The 19954-nt window shown below is 50.1% G+C and overlaps 1 protein-coding gene across 1 annotated transcript; it reads right to left on the reverse strand.

Moving 5' to 3' along the window:
- Positions 1–1344: 1344 nt before the first annotated feature.
- HNRNPUL2 (heterogeneous nuclear ribonucleoprotein U like 2) lies at positions 1345–18851 on the reverse strand. The gene is given in 14 exon segments (XM_030969889.1): positions 1345–1477; positions 2802–2909; positions 3741–3826; positions 5765–5948; positions 5950–5966; positions 7245–7413; positions 8199–8330; positions 9320–9442; positions 10034–10300; positions 11097–11208; positions 12939–12966; positions 13737–13813; positions 14235–14355; positions 18194–18851. Coding segments are annotated over 14 exon segments (2112 nt in total). The 5' UTR covers positions 18813–18851; the 3' UTR covers positions 1345–1408.
- Between the last annotated feature and the right edge of the window lie 1103 nt (positions 18852–19954).

The following is a 19954-nucleotide window of genomic DNA, read 5'->3' on the forward strand; positions in this document are numbered from 1 at the left end:
CGAGACCAGAAATGGGGAAAAAAGGGGGGAAAAGGGGGGTGGGGGGAGGGGCGGGACCCCACAAAAAACCCAGGGAAAACCAAAAAAAGGGAATTTTTTTTTTTTTTCACGGATTTTCGTGGTTTTGGGGTTTTTTTTTAAAGGTTTTTTTTCTTTTTGTTTTTTTTGGTGTTTTTGTTTTATTTGAAAAAGGACCCGAGAAGCTCCGAAAGCGGCCCCTCCCCCACCCTGAAAAATCCCCAATTTGGGGTTTTTTGAGGGGGGGGGGTTTCTCACGTTGGGGGATGGGAAAAGGGGGAGGGGAGGAGGGAGGAAAAATCCCCAAAATGCCCAAAGAAAAAGGGAAAAAAAAACCCCCAAAAAACCCCAAGGAACAAAATTTATAAAGGAAAAAAAAAAAAACCTTAAAAAATAAAATAATAAAAAACCCCAAATTGCCCTGAAAATGCCCCAAAAATCAACCCCAAAAAGTCCCCAAATCCCCCCAAAATTAAAGGAAACAACCCCAAAATTAAGGAAAAAACCCCCAATTTAGAGGCCCCATTAATTAACAGAGCCCCGTTAATTAATGGAGATCCCCTCCAATTAAAGAGCCATTAATGAAATAATCAGTTATTAATTAACAGATTAATAAAGGGACCCCAATTAACAACAGGCCTGTTAATTAACAGAGGCCCCCAGTAAATGAATTCATAATTAATTCAAATCCCCTCATTACCACCAATTAACGACCCCTGAGGGGGGGAGGGGCGGATTTGGGGTCCCCCCAGTGCCCAACCCCCCCCCCCGTCCCTGGGATTTGCCCCGAAATTCCCCAAAATTCATCAAATTCCAGCGGAACCCCCCAAAATTCCCCACAAAGGGGGGGGAGGGGAAGATCCGGGGGGATTTTTTTGCCCCTTTCCCCCTCCCCCACCCCAGGAATGGAAATTTTCCCGTTTTTCCCCCCAAATTTCGCCTCCTCCTCCCGGCCTGGGGGGGGGGGGGGGGGGGGGAGGGGCAGATTTTGGGGTCCCCCCCCCATCCCCGCCCCTCCCCCACCCCCAATCTCCTCCTTTCTCCCTCTTTTTTTTTTTTTTGCGCTTTTTTTTTTTATACAATTACAACAAAATTCTTTCAACAAACTTTAAAAAAAAAAAAAATTTACATTTTTCCATCTTTTTTTTTTTTTCTTTTTTCTTTTTTTGTCCTTTTTCCCCCCCCTTTTTTTTTTTTTAATTTTTTTTTTTTTTTTTTTTTTTCTTTTCCCCTCCCCCCTCCCCCATTTTGTTGTTTTGTTTTTCCAGCCCCTCCCCCCTCCCCGGTTGTTTTTTTTCCCCTCCCCCCCCCCCGGTTTTTTCCCGCCCCTCCCCCCCCTGCCCCGCCCCCACCTCCCCAAATTTTGGGATTTTCTGGGATGGGCCGGGGTTCACCGGTAGCCCTGGTAGCCGTAGTAGTTCCTGTAGTACCGGTCTCTGTCCTGGTAGTAATTCTGCCACTGGAGAGAGCAAACTGGTTAAACTGGGCAAACTGGGAGCGCACACACACACACACAACACCCCAAAAATCCCCAAATTTCACACCGAAAATCCTCAAACGTTGCCCCCCCCAAAAAAAAATCCCGAAATTTCCACCCAGAAATTCCAAAATTCCACCCCAAAAAATTCCAAAATTGCGCCAGAAAAATCATCAAGTTTCAGCCTAAAATCTGTGAAAAGTCCGGAAATTTCGCCCCAAAATTCGCCCTGAAATTCCCCAAAATTCACCCAAAACATCACAAATTTCACCCCAAAATTCACAAAAAAATCCGTAAATTTCGCCCCAAAATTCACCTCAAAATTCACCCCAAAAATTCCAAAATTGCACCAGAAAAATCATCAAATTTCACCCTAAAATTCACAAAAAATCTGTAAATTTCACCCCAAAATTCACCCAAAAAATCCCAAACTTTACCCCAAAATTCACAAAAAATCCGTAAATTTCACCCCAAAATTCACCCCGAAATTCCCCAAAATTCATCCCAAAAATCCTCCAGATTTCCCCCCCAAAATTTCCCCCCAGAATTCCACCCCAAAATTCCTCAAATTTCCACCCCGAAAATCCCCAAATTCCACCTCAAAGTTCCCGTTGGAGCCGCTCATTTCTGGGGTTTACAACCTGGAGTAACCCCGGAGTAACCCCGGCCTAAATCCCCGTGTCAATCCCAGTTTAACCGTGGGGTATCCCCCAGGTCAACTCCAGTTTAACCCTGGTATAAATCCCAGTTTAACCCCAGTTTAACCCCAGTATAAATCCCAGTTTAACCCCAGTTTAGCCCAAATTTAACCCCAGTGTAAATCCCAATTTAACCCCAGTATAAATCCCAGTTTAAGCCCAGTTTAACTCTGGTGTAGACCCCAGTTTAACCCCATTTTTGCCCCAGTTAAACCCCGGTTTAAGCCCAGTTTAGCCCCAATTTAACCCCAGTATAAATCCCAGTTTAACCCCAGTTTAACTCTGGCATAAATCCCAATTTAACCCCAGTATAAATCCCAGTTTAGCCCCAATTTAAGCCCAGTTTAACCCTGGTTTAAACCCAGTTTAGGCCCAATTTAAGCCCAGTTTAAGCCCAGTTTAGGCCCAATTTAAACCCAGTTTAACCCTGGTTTAAACCCAGTTTAGGCCCAATTTAAGCCCAGTTTAAGCCCAGTTTAGGCCCAATTTAAGCCCAGTTTAACCCTGGTTTAAACCCAGTTTAGGCCCAATTTAAGCCCAGTTTAACCCCAGTTTAGCCCCAGTTTAAGCCCAGTTTAGCCCCAGTTTAAGCCCGGTTTAAGGCCCACCTCGCGGTTGTACTGCCGGTAGTAGTCGCGGTATCTGTTGTAGTCGTAGTCGCGGCCGTAGAACCGATCGTCGTAGCCCCGGTAGCGCTCGTAGAAGTTCCGGTAGCCCTGGGACCAGTTAGGACCAGCATGAACCAGTTAGAACTACTTAGAACCAGTATGAACCAGTACGAACCAGTATGAACCAGTACGAACCAGTTCAGACAAATACAAACCAGGAAAAGACGTTAAAAACCCTTAAAAACCAGTAAAAAACCGATTTTAAACTGGTGAAAAGCAGCAACAACCCATTTAAAACGACTCAGTTAAACCAGTTCAGACCAGTCGATGTCACATCACACCAGTTCAGAACGGTTTAAACCAGTTCAAAATGGTTTAAACTGGTCCAAAAATCGTTTAAACCAGTCCAAAATGGTTTAAACTGGTCCAAAAATCGTTTAAACCGGTCCAAAATGGTTTAAACCAGTTCAGATCAGTTAAAACCATGTAAAATCAGTTTAAAACCAGTCAAAACCAGCAAAAAACCCAGTTCAACCCGCTTTAAAACAATTCGTGCCCTGGAACTGCCCCAAAAACGCCCCAAAAATGCCCAGAATGGATGTGAAGTAACAGGGAACAGCCAAGAACCGGTCAAAAAGTGGGAAATGCCCCCAAAAATGCCCAAAACTGGGCTGGAAATACCCCAGGAATGCCCTGATTGACCCCAAAAACGCTCAAGAATTGGGAAATGCCCCAGAAATGCCAAAAAAATGCCCCGAAAATGCCCAAAACCGGGCTGGAAATACTCGAGGAATGCCCCGAGTGACCTCAGAAATGCCCTAAAAATGCCCCAAAAAGTGCCCAAAACCGGGCTGGAAACGCCCCAGGAATGCCCTGAGTGACCCCAGGAATGCCCAGGAGGCCCCGGAAGGTTCCGGAAGGTTCCGGAAGCGCGCTCACCCCGCGGTTGCCGGGCTGCCCCCAGTACTGCGGCTGCTGCTGGCCCCCGTAGACGCGGCTGTCGTAGCCCCGGCGCTGCCCCCCCACTGCGGAGATGGAACGGGACAGGAGCGGGTCAGGAACGGGAACGGGAACAGGAGCAGGTCAGGAATGGGTCAGGAACGGGAACGGGAACAGGAGCGGTCAGGAACGGGTCAGGAACGGGTCAGGAACGGGAACGGGAACAGGAGCAGGTCAGGAATGGGTCAGGAACGGGACAGGAACGGGTCAGGAACGGGCACGGGTCAGGAACGGGACAGGAACGGGACAGGAACGGGAACGGGTCAGGAACGGGACAGGAACGGGAACGGGTCAGGAACGGGTCAGGAATGGGAACGGGTCAGGAACGGGTCAGGAATGGGAACGGGTCAGGAACGGGTCAGGAATGGGAATGGGACAAGAATGGGACAGAATTGGGACAGGAATGAGACAAGAACAGGAATGGGACAGGAACAGGAACAGGACAGGAGTGGGTCAGGAACGGGTCAGGAACGGGAACGGGTCAGGAATGGGAATGGGACAAGAATGGGACAGAATTGGGACAGGAATGGGACAAGAACAGGAACGGGACAGGAGCGGGTCAGGAACGGGTCAGAACAGGAATGGGAACCATCCCCAAATCCCACACAGATCCTGCCCCAAAATCCCTCAAACCCAGCCCAAAATCCCACCCAAAACCCATCCCAAAATCCCTCAAACCCAGCCCAAAATCCCACCCAAAACCCATCCCAAATCCAGCCCAAACTTATCCCAAACCCATCCCAAATCCAGCCCTTTAAAACCCCATCAATCCTGCCCAAAACCCCTCAAACCCTGCCCAAAACCCAGCCCAAACCCCATCCCTATCTCCACCCACATCCCTCAATCCCATTCCCACTCCATACCCCAGTATTCCCTCCCCAGATCCCTTTTTTCCCATTTCCCCCATTTTTCACCCCATTTCCCCCCTCACCGTAGCCCTGGCCGCGGTTGCGGTTCTGCCGGTTGCATTTGTTCCAGCAGTTCCCATTTTAACCCCGTTTTTTCCCCATTCTCACCCCGTTTTTTCCCCATTTATCCCATTTTAACCCCGGGTTTTCCCATTTTTGTGCAGTTTTTCCCATTTTTTCCCATTCTGGCCCCCTGACCGTAGCCCTGGCCGCGGTTGCGGTTCTGCCGGTTGTGCTTGTTGCAGTTGTTGTGGCGGTTTCCAGACCCCATTTTAACCCCATTTTTTCCCCATTCTCACCCCGTTTTTCCCCATTTATCCCATTTTAACCCTGATTTTTCCCATTTCCCCCATTTTTCACCCCATTTCCCCCCTCACCGTAGCCCTGGCCGCGGTTGCGGTTCTGCCGGTTGCGCTTGTTGCAGTTGTTGCGGTGGTTCCCATTTTAACCCCGTTTTTTCCCCATTTTAACCCTGATTTCTCCCATTTTTTCCCATTTCCCACCCCATTTCCCCTCTGACCGTAGCCCTGGCCGCGGTTGCAGTTGTGCCGGTTGCGCTTGCTGCAGTGGTTCCCATTTTAACCCTGTTTTTCCCCAATTTTTTCCCATTTTAACCCCGTTTTTTCCCCATTTTTCCCATTTTAACCCTGTTTTTTCCCCATTTTAACCCCAATTTTTCCCATTTTTGTGCAGTTTTTCCCCGATTTTTCCCATTCTGGCCCCCTGACTGTAGACCTGGCCGCAGTTGCGGTTCTGCAGGTTGTGTTTGTTCCAGCAGTTCCCAGACCCCATTTTAACCCCGTTTTTTCCCCATTTTCACCCTGTTTTTCCCATTTGCTCCCATTTTTTCCCATTTCCCCCATTTCCCACCCCATTTCCCCGACCGTAGCCCTGGCCGCAGTTGCGGTTCTGCCGGTTGCGCTTGTTGCAGCAGTTCCCAGATCCCATTTTCACCCCGTTTTTTCCCCATTTATCCCATTTTAACCCCGGGTTTTCCCATTTTAACCCCGATTTTTCCCATTTTTTCCCCGATTTTTCCCATTCTGGCCCCCTGACCGTAGCCCTGGCCGCGGTTGCGGTTCTGCCGGTTGCGCTTGTTGCGGTTGTTGCGGCGGTTGCCGCGTTTCTCCGAGGGCGGCAGCTGCTTCCGCGCCTCCTCCTTCCAGCGCAGCACCAGCGGCGCCGCCTCGTCCCGGCCCAGCTCCCCGAACAGAACCTCGTCCACGTACTCGCTCTTCTCGCGGGATCGAGTAGTTGGCTGCGGAACGGGGGAAAAAACCCGAAGTTTGGGTCAGAAACGGGGGGAAAACGGGGAATTTACGGCGGGAAAATCGGGGCTGGGAGCGGCGAGAAATGGGGGGGAATTCCCTTTTCTCCCCTCGTTTTCCGTGTGGTTTTCCCACTCATTTCCCAGGGATTTTTTCCCCATTTTTTCTCTTTTTCCACCTGATTTTCCAGGGATTTCCCCCCTCGTTTTCAACAGATTTTCCCCTCATTTTTTAGGGATTTTTCCCCCTCATTTCCCACCGATTCCCCCCATTTTCCCTCTCATTTTCCACGGATTTTCTCCCCATTTCCCCCTCGTTCCCCATGGATCTTTCCCCTCATTTCCCATGGATTTTTTCCTCATTTTGCACAGATTTTCCCCCCATTTCTCACAGATTTTCCCTCCTTTTTTCCTGTACATTCTTTCATTTTCCATGCGATTTCCCTCTTCATTTCCCATGGATTTTCCCCCTCATTTCCCACATATTCTTCCCCCATTTTTCCGCTCTTTCCCAAGGGATTTTCCCCCTATTTTTTCCCTCATTTCCCATGGATTTTCCCCCCATTTTCCCCCTCATTTCCCATGGATTTTCCCCCCATTTTTCCCCTCATTTCCCATGGATTTTCCCCCCGTTTTTTCCCTCATTTCCCATGGATTTTCCCCTTATTTTTTCCCTCATTTCCCATGGATTTTCCCCCAGTTTTTTCCCTCATTTCCCACGGATTTTCCCCCTATTATTCCCTCATTTCCCACAGATTTTCCCCCCGTTTTTTCCCTCATTTCCCATGGATTTTCCCCCAGTTTTTTCCCTCATTTCCCATGGATTTTCCCCCAGTTTTTCCCCTCATTTCCCATGGATTTTCCCCCGTTTTTTCCCTCATTTCCCATGGATTTTCCCCTTATTTTTCCCCTCATTTCCCATGGATTTTCCCCAGTTTTTTCCCTCATTTCCCATGGATTTTCCCCCCGTTTTTTCCCTCATTTCCCATGGATTTTCCCCCGGTTTTTTCCCTCATTTCCCATGGATTTTCCCCCAGTTTTTTCCTTCATTTCCCATGGATTTTCCCCCAGTTTTTTCCTTCATTTCCCATGGATTTTCCCCCAGTTTTTTCCCTCATTTCCCATGGATTCTCCCCCTATTTTTTCCCTCATTTCCCATGGATTTTCCCCCCATTTTTCCCCTCATTTCCCATGGATTTTCCCCCGGTTTTTTCCCTCATTTCCCATGGATTTTCCCTCATTTTCCCCCCAGTTTCCCGTGGGTCTCACCTTTCATCTCCAGCATGACGGACTCGGGCACGTCGTCGCCCTCGCTGAGGCGCCGCTGCTGCAGGCGCTGCTCCCACTCGGGCTCGGGGGGAACGATCACCACGACTTTCCTGGAGAAGCCCTTGAAGGCCGAGAGCTTCCGGCGCTGCCCCGAGTTGTACACGTTGCACTGGTGGGGGGGAAATGGAAAATTTGGGGGGAAAAATGGGGATTTGGGGAAAAAAAATGGGAATTTTGGGGGGAAAAATGGGTTTTTTTTGGGGGAAAAAATGGGGTTTTGGGAAAAAAAATGGGGATTTTGGGGGAAAAATGGGGTTTTGGGGGGTTAAAAATGAGGATGCTGGGGAGAAAAACTGGGATTTGGGGAAAAACCCCAGGGATTTCCATGGGAAAAGTGACATTTGGGGGGAAAAAATGGGATTTGGGGGAGAAAAATGGGGATTTTGGGGTGGGGGGGTTCCAGGGATTTTGGGGGCCTTTTCCTGGGATTTTTTGAGGGGTTTTCCCCGGATCTCTGAGCAGGTTCTCCCAGATTTCTGGGCTGTTTTCCCAGGATCTATGCACTGGTTTCGCTGGATTTCTGGGCAGGTTTGGTGGGCAGCTTTTCCCTGGATTTCCAGCCTGGTTTCCCTGGATCTCTGGGCAGCTTTTCCCTGGATTTCCAGCCTGGTTTCCCTGGATTTCCAGCCCGGTTTTGGGCAGCTTTTCCCTGGATTTTCAGCCCGATTTCCTGGGATCTCTGGACTGTTTTTCCAGCTTCCCAGGCTGCTTTTCCCAGGATCTCTGAGCTGTTTTCCCATCTTCCCAGCCCAGTTGCCCTGGATCTCTGAGCAGGTTTTCCCAGGATCTCTGTGCTGTTTTCCCACATTTCCAGCCCGGTTTCCCTGGATCTCTGGGCAGCTTTTCCCTGGATTTCCAGCCCGCTTTCCCGGGACGCATTTCCTCTGGGGGTACCTGGTCGAGGATGAAGTTGCGGCGGGCGCGGGGGGCGATCTGCACCAGCTTGCTAAGGCACTGCGCCGCCTGCTGGGTCAGCAGCTCCCGGCTCTTGGCGTCCAGCTCCTCCTCCGGCTCCGGCCCCCGCGTCTGCACGGCCACGAGCGGGAATTCGGGGATTCGGGGATTTGGGAACGGCCACGGGCACGGGGAGGGATGGGGGAGAGCCAGGCTGGGGAGCCTGGAGCTGGCTGGGCCACAGAGCCCAGAAATCCCAGCCTGGAATTCCCGTTATCCCGTCCTATCAATCCCAGTATTTTCATCCTATTAATCCCATTATCCCATCCTGTCAATCCCGTTATTCCCAGACTATCCCATTCCAGAATTCCCATCCCATTACCCCATCCTATCAATCCCATTATTTTCATCCTATCAATCCCATTATTTTCATCCTATCAATCCCATTATCCCATCCTATCAATCCCATTATTCCCACCCCATCCATGCCCTTCCATTATCCCATCCCATTATTCCCAGTCCATCCCACCATTCCATTCCCATTATTCCACCCTATCAATCCCATTATTCCTGTTATTCCTATGCCAGAATTCCCATCCGTGCCATCCCATTATTCCATCCTATCAATCCCATTATTTCTGTTATTCCCACTCCAGAATTCCCATCCGTGCCATCCCATTATCTCATTCTATCAATCCCATTATCTCATCCTATCAATCCCATTATTCCCCTCCCAGAATTCCCATCCACCTCCTTCCATCATTCCCAGTCCATCCTATCCATCCCATTATTCCCAGTCCATCCCACCACCCCCATTCCCACCCTAAATTCCCATTTTCCCTTCATCACCCTGAGCTGGTGCAAGACAAAGATCCCAACCCACGATCCAATTATCCCACAATCCAATTATCCCACAATCCAATTATCCCACAATCCTTGGGCCCCATTATCCCACGGATCTCATTATCCCATGGACTCCACGGATCTCGTTTTCCCATGGATTCCATCCTTTCCCCAAATTCCCAGTTTTTCCTTGAGACCCTGAGCTGGTGCAGGAGGAAGATCCCATCCCATTATTCAATCAATCCCATCCATCCCACAGATCCCCCATCCCAGCTGACCCTGAGCTGGTGCAGGACGCGCTCGGTGCCCAGGATGTTGTAGCGCTTGTCCCGGTTCTCCTGCGAATGTTTCTGTGCCCAAAGCGTCTTCCCGGAGCCCGGCAGCCCCACCATCAGCAGCACCTGGGGTGGCAGGGACGGACAGAGGGAGGGAGGGAATTCCTCAGGGAACACGGAATTCCAGAGGGGAATGGGGCACAGAATTCCGAGAGAACAGAGCCAGGATTCCCAGTGCATCCAGGAGAAAGGGGCACCAGAATTCCCGAAGGGGGATGGAATTCCTGACGGAACACGGAATTCCCGAAAGGGAGAGAGGAATGGGGCATGGAATTCCCAAAGGGGCAGGGGAATGGGGCACAGAATTCTGGGTGGAACAGGGCTGGCATTCCCAGTGGATCCAGAGGGATGAACACCAGGATTCCCAGCGGTTCCCTGCCTGGATTCCCAGTGGATCCCTGCCTGGATTCCCGTGGATCCCTGCCATTCCCGGATCCCTGCCCGGATTCCCAGTGGATCCCTGCCCGGATTCCCAGTGGATCCCTGCCCGGATTCCCGGTGGATCCCTGCCTGGATTCCCGGTGGATCCCTGCCCGGATTCCCAGCAAACCCAACCCCACCATTCCCACTGGGACCCCAGGGATCCCCCAAGAGGAAGGAGCCCCTGGATCCCCCAGAACCCCCAGACCACCCCCAAATCCCCCGCCAGGCCCCCACCTCGCACTCCTCGGTGCTCTTGGGCCCCGGCGCCGTCCGGACCCTCTCGTGGGCCGGGATCTCGTGGATGAACACGAAGCCGTCGGGCACGGGCGCCAGCGGCTCGGGGCGCTGCCCGAAGTTGAGCTCCACGGCGCAGCCCTTGCACAGCACGTGCGGCAGCAGCGCCCTCTCGCCCAGCGCGCCCTTGGGCACCTGGAAGGCCGTGCCCAGCTCCTGCCCGTTCTTGGAGAACGACAGCGCCACCAGCTCCGCGCCCTCAAAGTCCTGCGGGGACCAGAAACCAAAGGGTCCCCACTTCAGTCCTGCCTTTCCCTTTTTTTTTCCTGATTTTTCCCCTTTTAACCCTAATTTTTCTAATTTTTTCCTGATGTTTCTCCTCTTTATTCGTAACTTTTCTCCATTTTTTTTCCTGATTTTTCCCATCTTTCCCTGATTTTTCTGTCTTCTTTCCTGATTTTTCTCCTATTTTTTGCCTGATTTTTCCCATTTTATTTCTAATTTTTCTCCTTTTTTTCCCCTGATTTTTCCCCTTTTTTTCCCTCATTTTCCCCATTTCATTCCTATTATTTTTTGCCTTTCTTTTCCCTTGATTTTCCCAGGTTTTTTCCCTTGATTTTCCCAGTTTTTTCCCCTGATTTTCCCCCTTTTTTCCCCTCATTTTCTCCATTTTACTCTTAATTTTTTTCGCCTTTTTTTCCTTGATTTTCCCAGGTTTTTTTTCTGATTTTTCCCCTTTTTTCCAGATTTTACCAGTTTTTTTTCCCTGACTTTCCAAGGCTTTTCCCTCATTCTTCTCAGGCGTTTTTCCTGATTTTTCCATGTTTTTTCCCCCAGATTTTTCTCCTTTTTTTCCTGATCTTTCCCCTTTTATTCCTGATTTTTCTCCTGTTTTTTCCCAAACTTTCCAGGTTTCTTTCCCTGATTTTCCCAGGTCTTTTCCTGATTTCTCTCTTTTTTTCCCAGATTTTCACCTTTTCTTTTAGGATCTCCCCAGTGCCCTCCTGATTTTCCCAGGATTTTCAGCTTTTTCCCATTTCCCCCCGGTTTTTCCCCCTCTCACCGCGAAGCAGCCGATGACGTCGTTTTCTCCAAAACTTTCCCCAAATTCCTCAAATTTTCCATTTTCCACCTTCAGCCCCCGCCCGTCGAAGCCGTAGGAAAATTCATCCTCCCTTGGAACGGGGCAAAAAAAGAATTTTGAGGCAAAAAAGGGATTTGCTGGATTTGGGTTTGGGGCTGGATTTTGGGGTGGGTGGATTTTGTGATTTCAGTTTGGGGATTGGGATTTTTGAGTCAAGCTGGATTTTTTGGGGATTTGGGGGCAAAGGTGGATTTTTGGGGCAAGAGCTGGATTTTGGGGTCGGATGGGGACTTGGGTTTTGGATTTTGGGGATTTTGGGGCTGGATTTTGGGGTCCTGGGCTGGATTTTGGGGTGGATTTCAAAGGATTTGGGGATCCTGGATGGATTTTGAGATCCTGGATGGATTTTTGAGGATCCTGAGCTGGATTTTGGGGATCCTGATGGATTTTGGGATCCTGGATGGATTTTTGGGATCCTGAGCTGGATTTTGGGGATCCTGGATGGATTTTGGGATCCTGAGCTGGATTTTTGGGGATCCTGAATTTTGAGATCCTGGCTGGATTTTGGGGATCCTGAGCTGGATTTTGGGATCCTGGATGGATTCTGAGGCCCTTTAGCTGGATTTTTGGGGTGGATTTTGGGAGCCTGGATGGATTTTGAGATCCTGGGCTCTGGATTCGATTTTGGGATCATTTGGTTGTTTGTTGTCTTTTGACCTGGCTGGTTTTGGGATCCTTTTTGGGATCCTAGTTGGGGCGTGGGGGTGGATCTCTTGAGATCCGATGGGATTGAGCGTTTGGCTGGATTTTGAGATCCTGAGCTGGATTTTGGGATCCTGAGCTGGATCTTTGGGGATCCTGAGCTGGATTTTGGGATCCTGGGCTCGATTTTGAGATCCTGGATGGATTTTGTCCTGGCTCTTTTGCTTGTTTGAGTCGAGTTGAGCAGCTGGTTTCTTGGGGGGGGTGGGAGATCCGGCGCGGTTTCGAGTGGCACCTCGGAGCTGCCCTCCTTGCCCGGGAGGTTCTGAGACACCTGCGGGGAAATTTGGGGATTTGGGATCAAAAAAAAAATCCGGGAATGGGGCAGGGAAAGGGGAACAGCAGCAGCAGAAATCCCCAAAAAATCCAAACAGACCCAAAATCTGCTAAAATAGGCACCAAAAAACTCAAATCACTCTAAAACCCCTCGAAGCTCTCCCAAAATATCCCTGAACCCCCCCGGAAAACCCTGAACACTCCCAAAAACCCCCAAACCCACCCAAAACTCCCAAAAACCCCTCAAACTCTCCCAAAATTCCTTTTTCTGCCTCTCCCTGTGCTCCCTGTGTAATCCCAGCCCCCCAGGGAGTTTTTTTATCATCTTTTTCCCCATTTTTCTGGTTTTTCCCATTTTTGCCCCATTTTTTTCCTTTTTTATCCATTTTTTCCCATTTTCGCCCTGGGTTTTTTTTCCCATTTTTTCCCATTTCTGCCCTGTTTTTTCCCCGATTTTTCCCCCATTTTGCCCCCTTTTTTGCCATTTTCCCCTTTTTTTTTTTTTTCCCCCACCTTGGCCTGGAAGCAGACCCGTCCATTTCCCCCCATTTTTCCCCATTTCCCCCATTTTTACCCCCATTTCCGTGCCCACCTTGGCCTGGAAGCAGACCCAGCCCTGTTTCACCCCATTTTTCCCCGTTTTTCCCCCATTTTTGCCCACCTTGGCCTGGAAGCAGACGCGTCCTCCCCTTTTCCCCATTTTTTTCCCCCGTTTCCGTGCCCACTGAGCCTGGAAGCAGCCGGGAACATGTTTCCCCCCCGTTTTTCCCCATTTTTGCCCGCCTGGCCCGGAACTGCAGGTCCGACGTGTCTGGGGGGAAAGCACAGATCCAGAACAGGTCCCGGCCCAAATCCCAGAAATCGGGACAAAAATCCCGGAATTTATCTCAAAATCCCAGAATTTATCCCCAAAATCCCATAAATTTATCCCAGAATTTATCCCCAATATCCCAGAAATTTATCCCAGTATTTATCCTAAAATCCTGCAATTTATCCCACCATTTATCCCAAAATCCCAGAATTTATCCCCAAAATCCCCCTTTTATCCCAGAATTTATCCCAGAATTTATCCCCAAAATCCCAGAATTTATCCCAGAATTTATCCCAAAATCCTGGAATTTATCCCAGAATTTATCCCCAAAATCCCATAAATTTATCCCAGAATTTATCCTAAAATCCTGGAATTTATCCCAGAATTTATCCCAAAAATCCCAGAATTTATCCCCAAAATCCCAGAAATTTATCCCAGAATTTATCCCAAAATCCCAGAATTTATCCCAGAATTTATCCCCAAAATCCCAGAATTTATCCCAAAATTTATCCCAAAAATCCCAGAATTTATCCCAAAATTTATCCCAAAATCCTGGAATTTATCCCAGAATTTATCCCCAAAATCCCAGAATTTATCCCAAAATTTATCCCAAAAATCCCAGAATTTATCCCAAAATTTATCCCAAAATCCTGGAATTTATCCCAGAATTTATCCCCAAAATCCCAGAATTTATCCCCAAATCCTCCAATTCCAAAGGGAATGTTCTGATTTATCCCAGAAATTCCCCAAAATCCCCCAATTTCCCTCACAGGTGTCCAGGATCACCAGGGTCTCGTCCTCCTCCCCCTCCGGGGGCTCCTCCTCGGGCGGCGGCGGAGATTTGGACCTGGGGGTGGAAAATGAGAAAATTTGGGGAAAATTCCCAAATTCTGGGGGTGGAAATTCCCAAATTCTTGGGGTGGAAATTCCCAAATTTTGGGGGTGGAAATTCCCAAATTTGGGGTGGAAATTCCCAAATTCTGGGGGTGGAAAATGCCCAAATTTTGGGGTGGGAAATTCCCAAATTCTGGGGTGGGAAAATGCCAAATTTTGGGGTGGGAAAATGCCAAAATCTGAGTGAGGGGGGAATGGCAAAGTTGGGGGAAAATCCCAAATCCAGAGTGGGAGCTCCTCTGGAAGTGAAACCATAAAAAAAAAAATTCTGAAAAAAATCTGAAAAAATTCCAAATCATTTCCCCAAGCCCCAGATGCCCTGAATGCCCAGAAACCCCCAAAAAACCCCAAAAAAGCCCCCAAACCCCCCGCACCGGCTGTTGTAGGCCTCCTCGCGGAACTCGTGCCAGGCCCGGCCGTGCTCGTCCTTCTCGTCCCGCAGCCGCTTCAGCCCCCGGCGCTCGGCCTCCGCCTTGGCCTTGTCCTCCTCCTCCCCTGCAGCGCCAAAATTGGCATTTTGTACCAAAATACAGGCAACAAACTCCTCATTTGGTACCAAAATACAGGGAACAAATTCATCATTTTGTACCAAAATACAGGGAACAAACTCCTCATTTTGCACCAAAATACAGGGAACAAATTCCTCATTTTGTACCAAAATACAGGGAACAAACTCCTCATTTTGTACCAAAATACAGGCAACAAACTCCTCATTTTGTACCAAAATACAGGGAACAAACTCCTCATTTGGTACCAAAATACAGGGAACAAATTCCTCATTTTGTACCAAAATACAGGGAACAAACTCCTCATTTTGCACCAAAATACAGGGAACAAACTCCTCATTTGGCACCAAAATACAGGGAACAAATTCCTCATTTTGTACCAAAATACAGGGAACAAATTCATCATTTTGTACCAAAATACAGGGAACAAATTCATCATTTTGTACCAAAATACAGGGAACAAATTCATCATTTTGTACCAAAATACAGGGAACAAATTCCTCATTTTGTACCAAAATATAGGGAATAAATTCCTCATTTTGTACCAAAATACAGGGAACAAATTTTTATATGGGATCCTCCTCCCCTGCAACGCCAAAATTGGGGATTTTGTACCAAAATACAGGGAACCAATTCCTGATTTTGTACCAAATTATCCTGGGTTTTATATGGGAACAAATTCCTCATTTTGTACCAAAATACCCAGGGTTTGGCATAGGAACAAATTCCTCATTTTGTACCAAAATATCCTGGGTTTTACATGGGATCCTCCTCCCCTGCAACACCAAAATTGGGATTTTGCACCAAAATACAGGGGAACAAATTTCTGATTTTGTACCAAAACATAGGGAACAAACTCCTCATTTTGTACCAAAACATAGGGAATAAATTCCTCATTTTGTACCAAAATACAGGGAACAAACTCCTCATTTTGTACCAAATTATCTGGGGTTTGACAGGGGAGCAAATTCCTCATTTTGTACCGAAACAGCCTGGGTTTTATATGGGAATAAATTCCTGACTTTGTACCAAAATACCCGGGGTTTTATGTGGGATCCTCCTCCCCTGGAACAGCAAAATTGGGGATTTGGCACCAAAATAGTCGGGGTTCCACCAGGGAACACAAACACTGAGACACAGCGAGGAATTCTGGCTTTTCCCGGGAAAAAATTTGGATTTATTTCTATTTTTCTGGGGGATAAAAGGGTTAAAATTCAGATTTATTTCAAATTTCCCGGGAAAAAAGGGTTAAATTTGGATTTATTTAAATTTCTCCATCTTCTCCTAGGGGAAAAAGGGTTAAAATTCAGATTTATTTCTTTTTGGCTCTTCTGGAAGAAAAAGGGTTAAAACTCAGATTTATTCAAATTTCTTCAGGGAAAAAATGGTTAAAATTTGGATTTATTTCCATTTTTTCCAGCAAAAAAGTGTTAAATTTGGATTTAATTTCATATTTCCTAAAAAAAAAAGATTAAATTTTGGATTTACTTCCATTTCTCTGACTTCTACTGGAAAAAAAGGGTTAAAATTCAGATTTATTTCAATTTTTCTGGGGGAGAAGGGCTAAAATTCGAATTTATTATTATTTTTCTGGGGGAAAAAGGGTTAAAATTCTGACTTTCATTTTTCTAAGGAAAAAATGGTCAAAATTTGGATTTATTTTAATTTTTTGCCTTAAAAATCCAATTAAAACGGAATCTTCCATGGAAATGCCAAAGGTTGAATGCATTCCTTTCCTTTAGAAGCTCAAAGATTGGTTAAAATCCTGATTTTTTCCTCAAAGATTATTTCAATCCAAGCATTCAATGAGGATTCTGGATTTTCCCAGTTTTTAGAATGGTGAAAAGTGCCTAAAATTCAGATATTTTCTTAAAAAATGAATGAAATAAAAACATTCCATGAAACTCTTAGAGTTTGAATTAATTTTCCCACCTGGAATGGCTTAAAAAAGCAAAAAAAAAGTTTAAAATCCTTAAAAAATGTAAAATTCCCTTGGGATTTTTCATGGAAAAAGAAAAATTCTGGCTCAAGATCCATTGATTCAGCGAAAACTGGAAAATCTAAATTAAAAATTAATAAAATTCTGTTCCCAGCTCCATAAATCCTCCCAAAATCAGAATTTTTCCAACAAAAATCAGATTTTTTTTCCCTTCAAAATGTGAGTTTTTTCTTTCAAATCCCAGGATTTTCCAATGAAAAATCAACATTTTCCATCAAAAATCAAAATCTTCCCTCAGAAATCAGGATTTTCCCCTCAAGAATCCACATTTTCCTCACAAAAATCCTGATTTTCCCTAAGAAATCACATCTTTCACCACAAAAATCCAAGTTTTCCCTTCAAAAATCCCAAAACTTTCCCCAAACCCAGAGATTTCACCTTAAAACAAACCCTCCATTTTCCCAACACTATCCCCCCGGATTATTTCTCCAAATTTAAATTTTTTCCCCTCAAAATCGAGAATTTTCCCTCAGAAATCCACAAAAATCCAGATTGTTTTCCCACCAAAACCCGAATTTCCCCCAACCCCAGATTTCTCCTTTAAAAACCCAAATTTTTCCCAACTTTTTCTCACAATTTCCCCCAAACCCAACTCGGAATTGGCCAATTCCAGCAATTCCATTGATTTCCCCTCAGCCGCCGCTCCACAAAAATCTCTTCGAATTCAAATTTTTCCCGCTTTTTCCCCCCTCAACTCCCGAATTTCCCTGTGGGGAGTTTGGGGGTTTTATCCCGATTTTATCCCCAAAAACCTGGGAATGGGGATGGGACCAAAATCGGGATTTTTGAGGGAAAAACGGGAATTTTGTGAGGGGCCCCTCACGAGGCTCCGGGGCCTATCCCGGTTTGTTTTTTCCGGTTTTTTTCCCGGTTTTTTGGTGGGATTTTTCCCGAGCATCCCAAGGTTCTTTTCCCGGTCCCGGGTCCCTCACAAAGATTCGGGGTTTCTTTCCCGGTTTTGGGGATCCCGCTCCCGGTTCTGAGGGTTCCTTTCCCGGTCCCCTCATGAAGATCTCGGGATTCTCTTCCCGGTTCTGGGGATCCCGTTCCCGGTTCTGAGGGTTTCCTTTCCCGTCCCCTCACGAGGATTTCGGGGTTATTTTCCCGATCCCGGGGATCCCGTTCCCGGTTCTGGGGGTTCTTTTCCCGGTTCCCCTCCTGGGCCCAAGGATCCCTCCCAAGGATCTCGGGGTTCCTTTCCCGGTCCCCTCAGGAGACCCCCTCACGGATCCCATTCCCGGTTCCGAGGGTTCTTTTCCCGGTTCCCTCACGAGGATCTCAGGGTTCTTTTCTCGGCTCCCACCCGGTCCCGGTTCTGGGGGTTCTTTTCCCGGTTCCCCTCTTGGTGCCGGGGATCCCCCCCAAGGATCTCGGGTTTCCTTTCCCGATCCTTCCCGAGGATTTTGGTTTTCTTTTCACGGTTCTCCTCCCGAGAATTTCGTGGTTCCTTTCCCAGTCCCGGGAATCCCTCCCGAGGTTCTGGGGATCCCATTCCCGGTTCCGGTGGTTCCTTTCCCGGTCCCCTCACGAGGATCCCGGGATCCTTTTACCGGTTCCCTCCCGTTCCCGGGGATCTCTCCCAAGGATCTCGAGGTTCCTTTCCCGGTCCCTTCACGAGAACCTCGGGGTTCTTTTTCCGATTCTGCAGATCCCGTTCCCGGTTCTGGGGGTTCCTTTCCCGGTCTCCTCCCGAGGATTTCGGGGTTTTTTCCCCGGTCCCGGGGATCCCTCCCGAGGTTCTGGGGAATCCCATTTCCCATCCCCTCGCGAGGATCTCGAGGTTCCTCTCCCGGTCCCCCCCCGGTCCCGTCTCTCCCCCATCGCTCACCCGCCGCCGCCTCCTCCTCCTTGGCCTCAGCCGCGGCCGCTTCATCCCCGCTGGGCGCCTCCTCCGGCGGCCGCTCGGCCCCGTTCACGCCGCCGCCGCCGCCGCCGCCTCCTCCCTCGGCCGCCTCAGCCTCGGCCGCGGCCGCCGCTCCCTCCTCCTGCGGCGGCTGCAGCGGCTCCGACCCCGCGGGCTCGGCCGGGGCCGCCTCCTCTTCCTCCTCCTCCTCCTCCTCCTCCTCCCCGGGGCCGGGCTGGGCCGGGGCCGCCTCGGGGGCCGCGGCGGCCGCTTCGTCCTCATCGGCGAGCAGCGCTTCCTCGTCCTCCTCCTCTTCCTCCTCCTCCTCCTCTTCCTCCTCCTCCTCCTCCTCCTCATCCCCTCCGTGGGGCCGCCCGCCCGGGCCTCCCGCCGGCCCCGCTTCCCCGGCGCAGCTCGAGGCGGCCGCGGCCGGGCCTCCCCCGCCGCCGCCGCCGCCGCCTTCCTCGGGCCCCGCCGCCAACATCTCGGCGTCCAGGGCCTCCTGCAGCCGCTGCGCCAGCTCCACCTTCAGCCCGCGGGCGTCCAGGCCGCGCCGGCCCAGCTCGGCCCGCAGCTCGGTCACCTTCAGCCGCTTCACGTCCATGGCGGGGCCGGTGTGTGGGGAAGGGGGAAGGGGCCGCGGGGCGGGGGAAGGGAAGCGGAAGCGCGGGCGCGCTGAGGCGGCGGCGCCGAGGCCGGAGCGCGAGGCCGGGCCGGGCCTGAGGCCGCGGGGCGGGGACTGAGGGAGGGAAGGGGCGGAAGGAAGGGGCGGAGAACGGACGGGAGAGGGTTGGGGGAGAAGGGGAGAAGCGAGCGAGAGCGCGAGGCGGGGCCGCCGCCGCTGGCGCGGGGAGGGGGCGGCCGGAGCGCGGAGCGATCGCCGGGCCCGTCCCGCTCCCGCCGCCGCCGCCGCCTCAGCCGCGCCTGCGCCGCCGCCGCCCCTCAGCCGCGCCCCCCGCGCACCGAGCGCCGCCCCTGCCGCGCATGCGCGCCTGCGCGCCGCACCAAAAGCCCGCCCGCACCGCATCACCGCGCAGGCGCGGCGCATGCGCCGGGCGGGCCGCTGGCGCCGCGCGCAGGCGCTGTCTTCGCTGGCGCCCCCCCATTTCCCCCTCAGCCCCACCTACGTGCGCAACGGTCGCTGCGAGTGTGGCGGCGGCTCCGCCGCTTCCCCTCCTTCCTTCCCTCCCCGCGCGCGGCCCGCGCCAGCCGCTCGGATTTTCTGATTGGCCCCGGCCGCGCTGTTCTGCCCGGCGACGGCGAAAAGCCGCGCTCCGATTGGCGGATGGGGGCGAAGGGGGGGCGCTCGCCTCACGCGCACTTTCCCGCCCGCCGCGCCGCCGCCATTTTGTTTCGGTGGATGAAGGGGGGAGTGCGCGCTGCGCGCTGGTGGGGAGGGAGGGGAAAAAGGGCTAAAAATGTGTAAAATGCAGAAAATAAATGAGATTTGTTTACTTTGAAATTGGGAGCGGGCGCGGAAGAAGCGCGGAGGCGGAGACTGGGCCGCCTTCCCCTCAGGAAATTCGCGTAGCCCTCCCTTGCTGTTCCTACCTCCCCTCACGGATTCATTCAATAAAACCATTCAAATCTCCTTTTACAGGGTTTTAACTTGTGAATATTTATTATTACCCACATAAAACTCCCAATTTAACGCGGGAAGCGGGGAAATGACAGAATTGAACCTCAGAAATCGGCGCAGGGAAGGCGCCGCCATTTTGCGGCGCGCTGTGAGGGGACGCGAGGGCG

This window comes from Camarhynchus parvulus, unplaced genomic scaffold (genome assembly GCF_901933205.1).
Source record: "Camarhynchus parvulus unplaced genomic scaffold, STF_HiC, whole genome shotgun sequence".
NCBI lineage: Eukaryota > Metazoa > Chordata > Aves > Passeriformes > Thraupidae > Camarhynchus > Camarhynchus parvulus.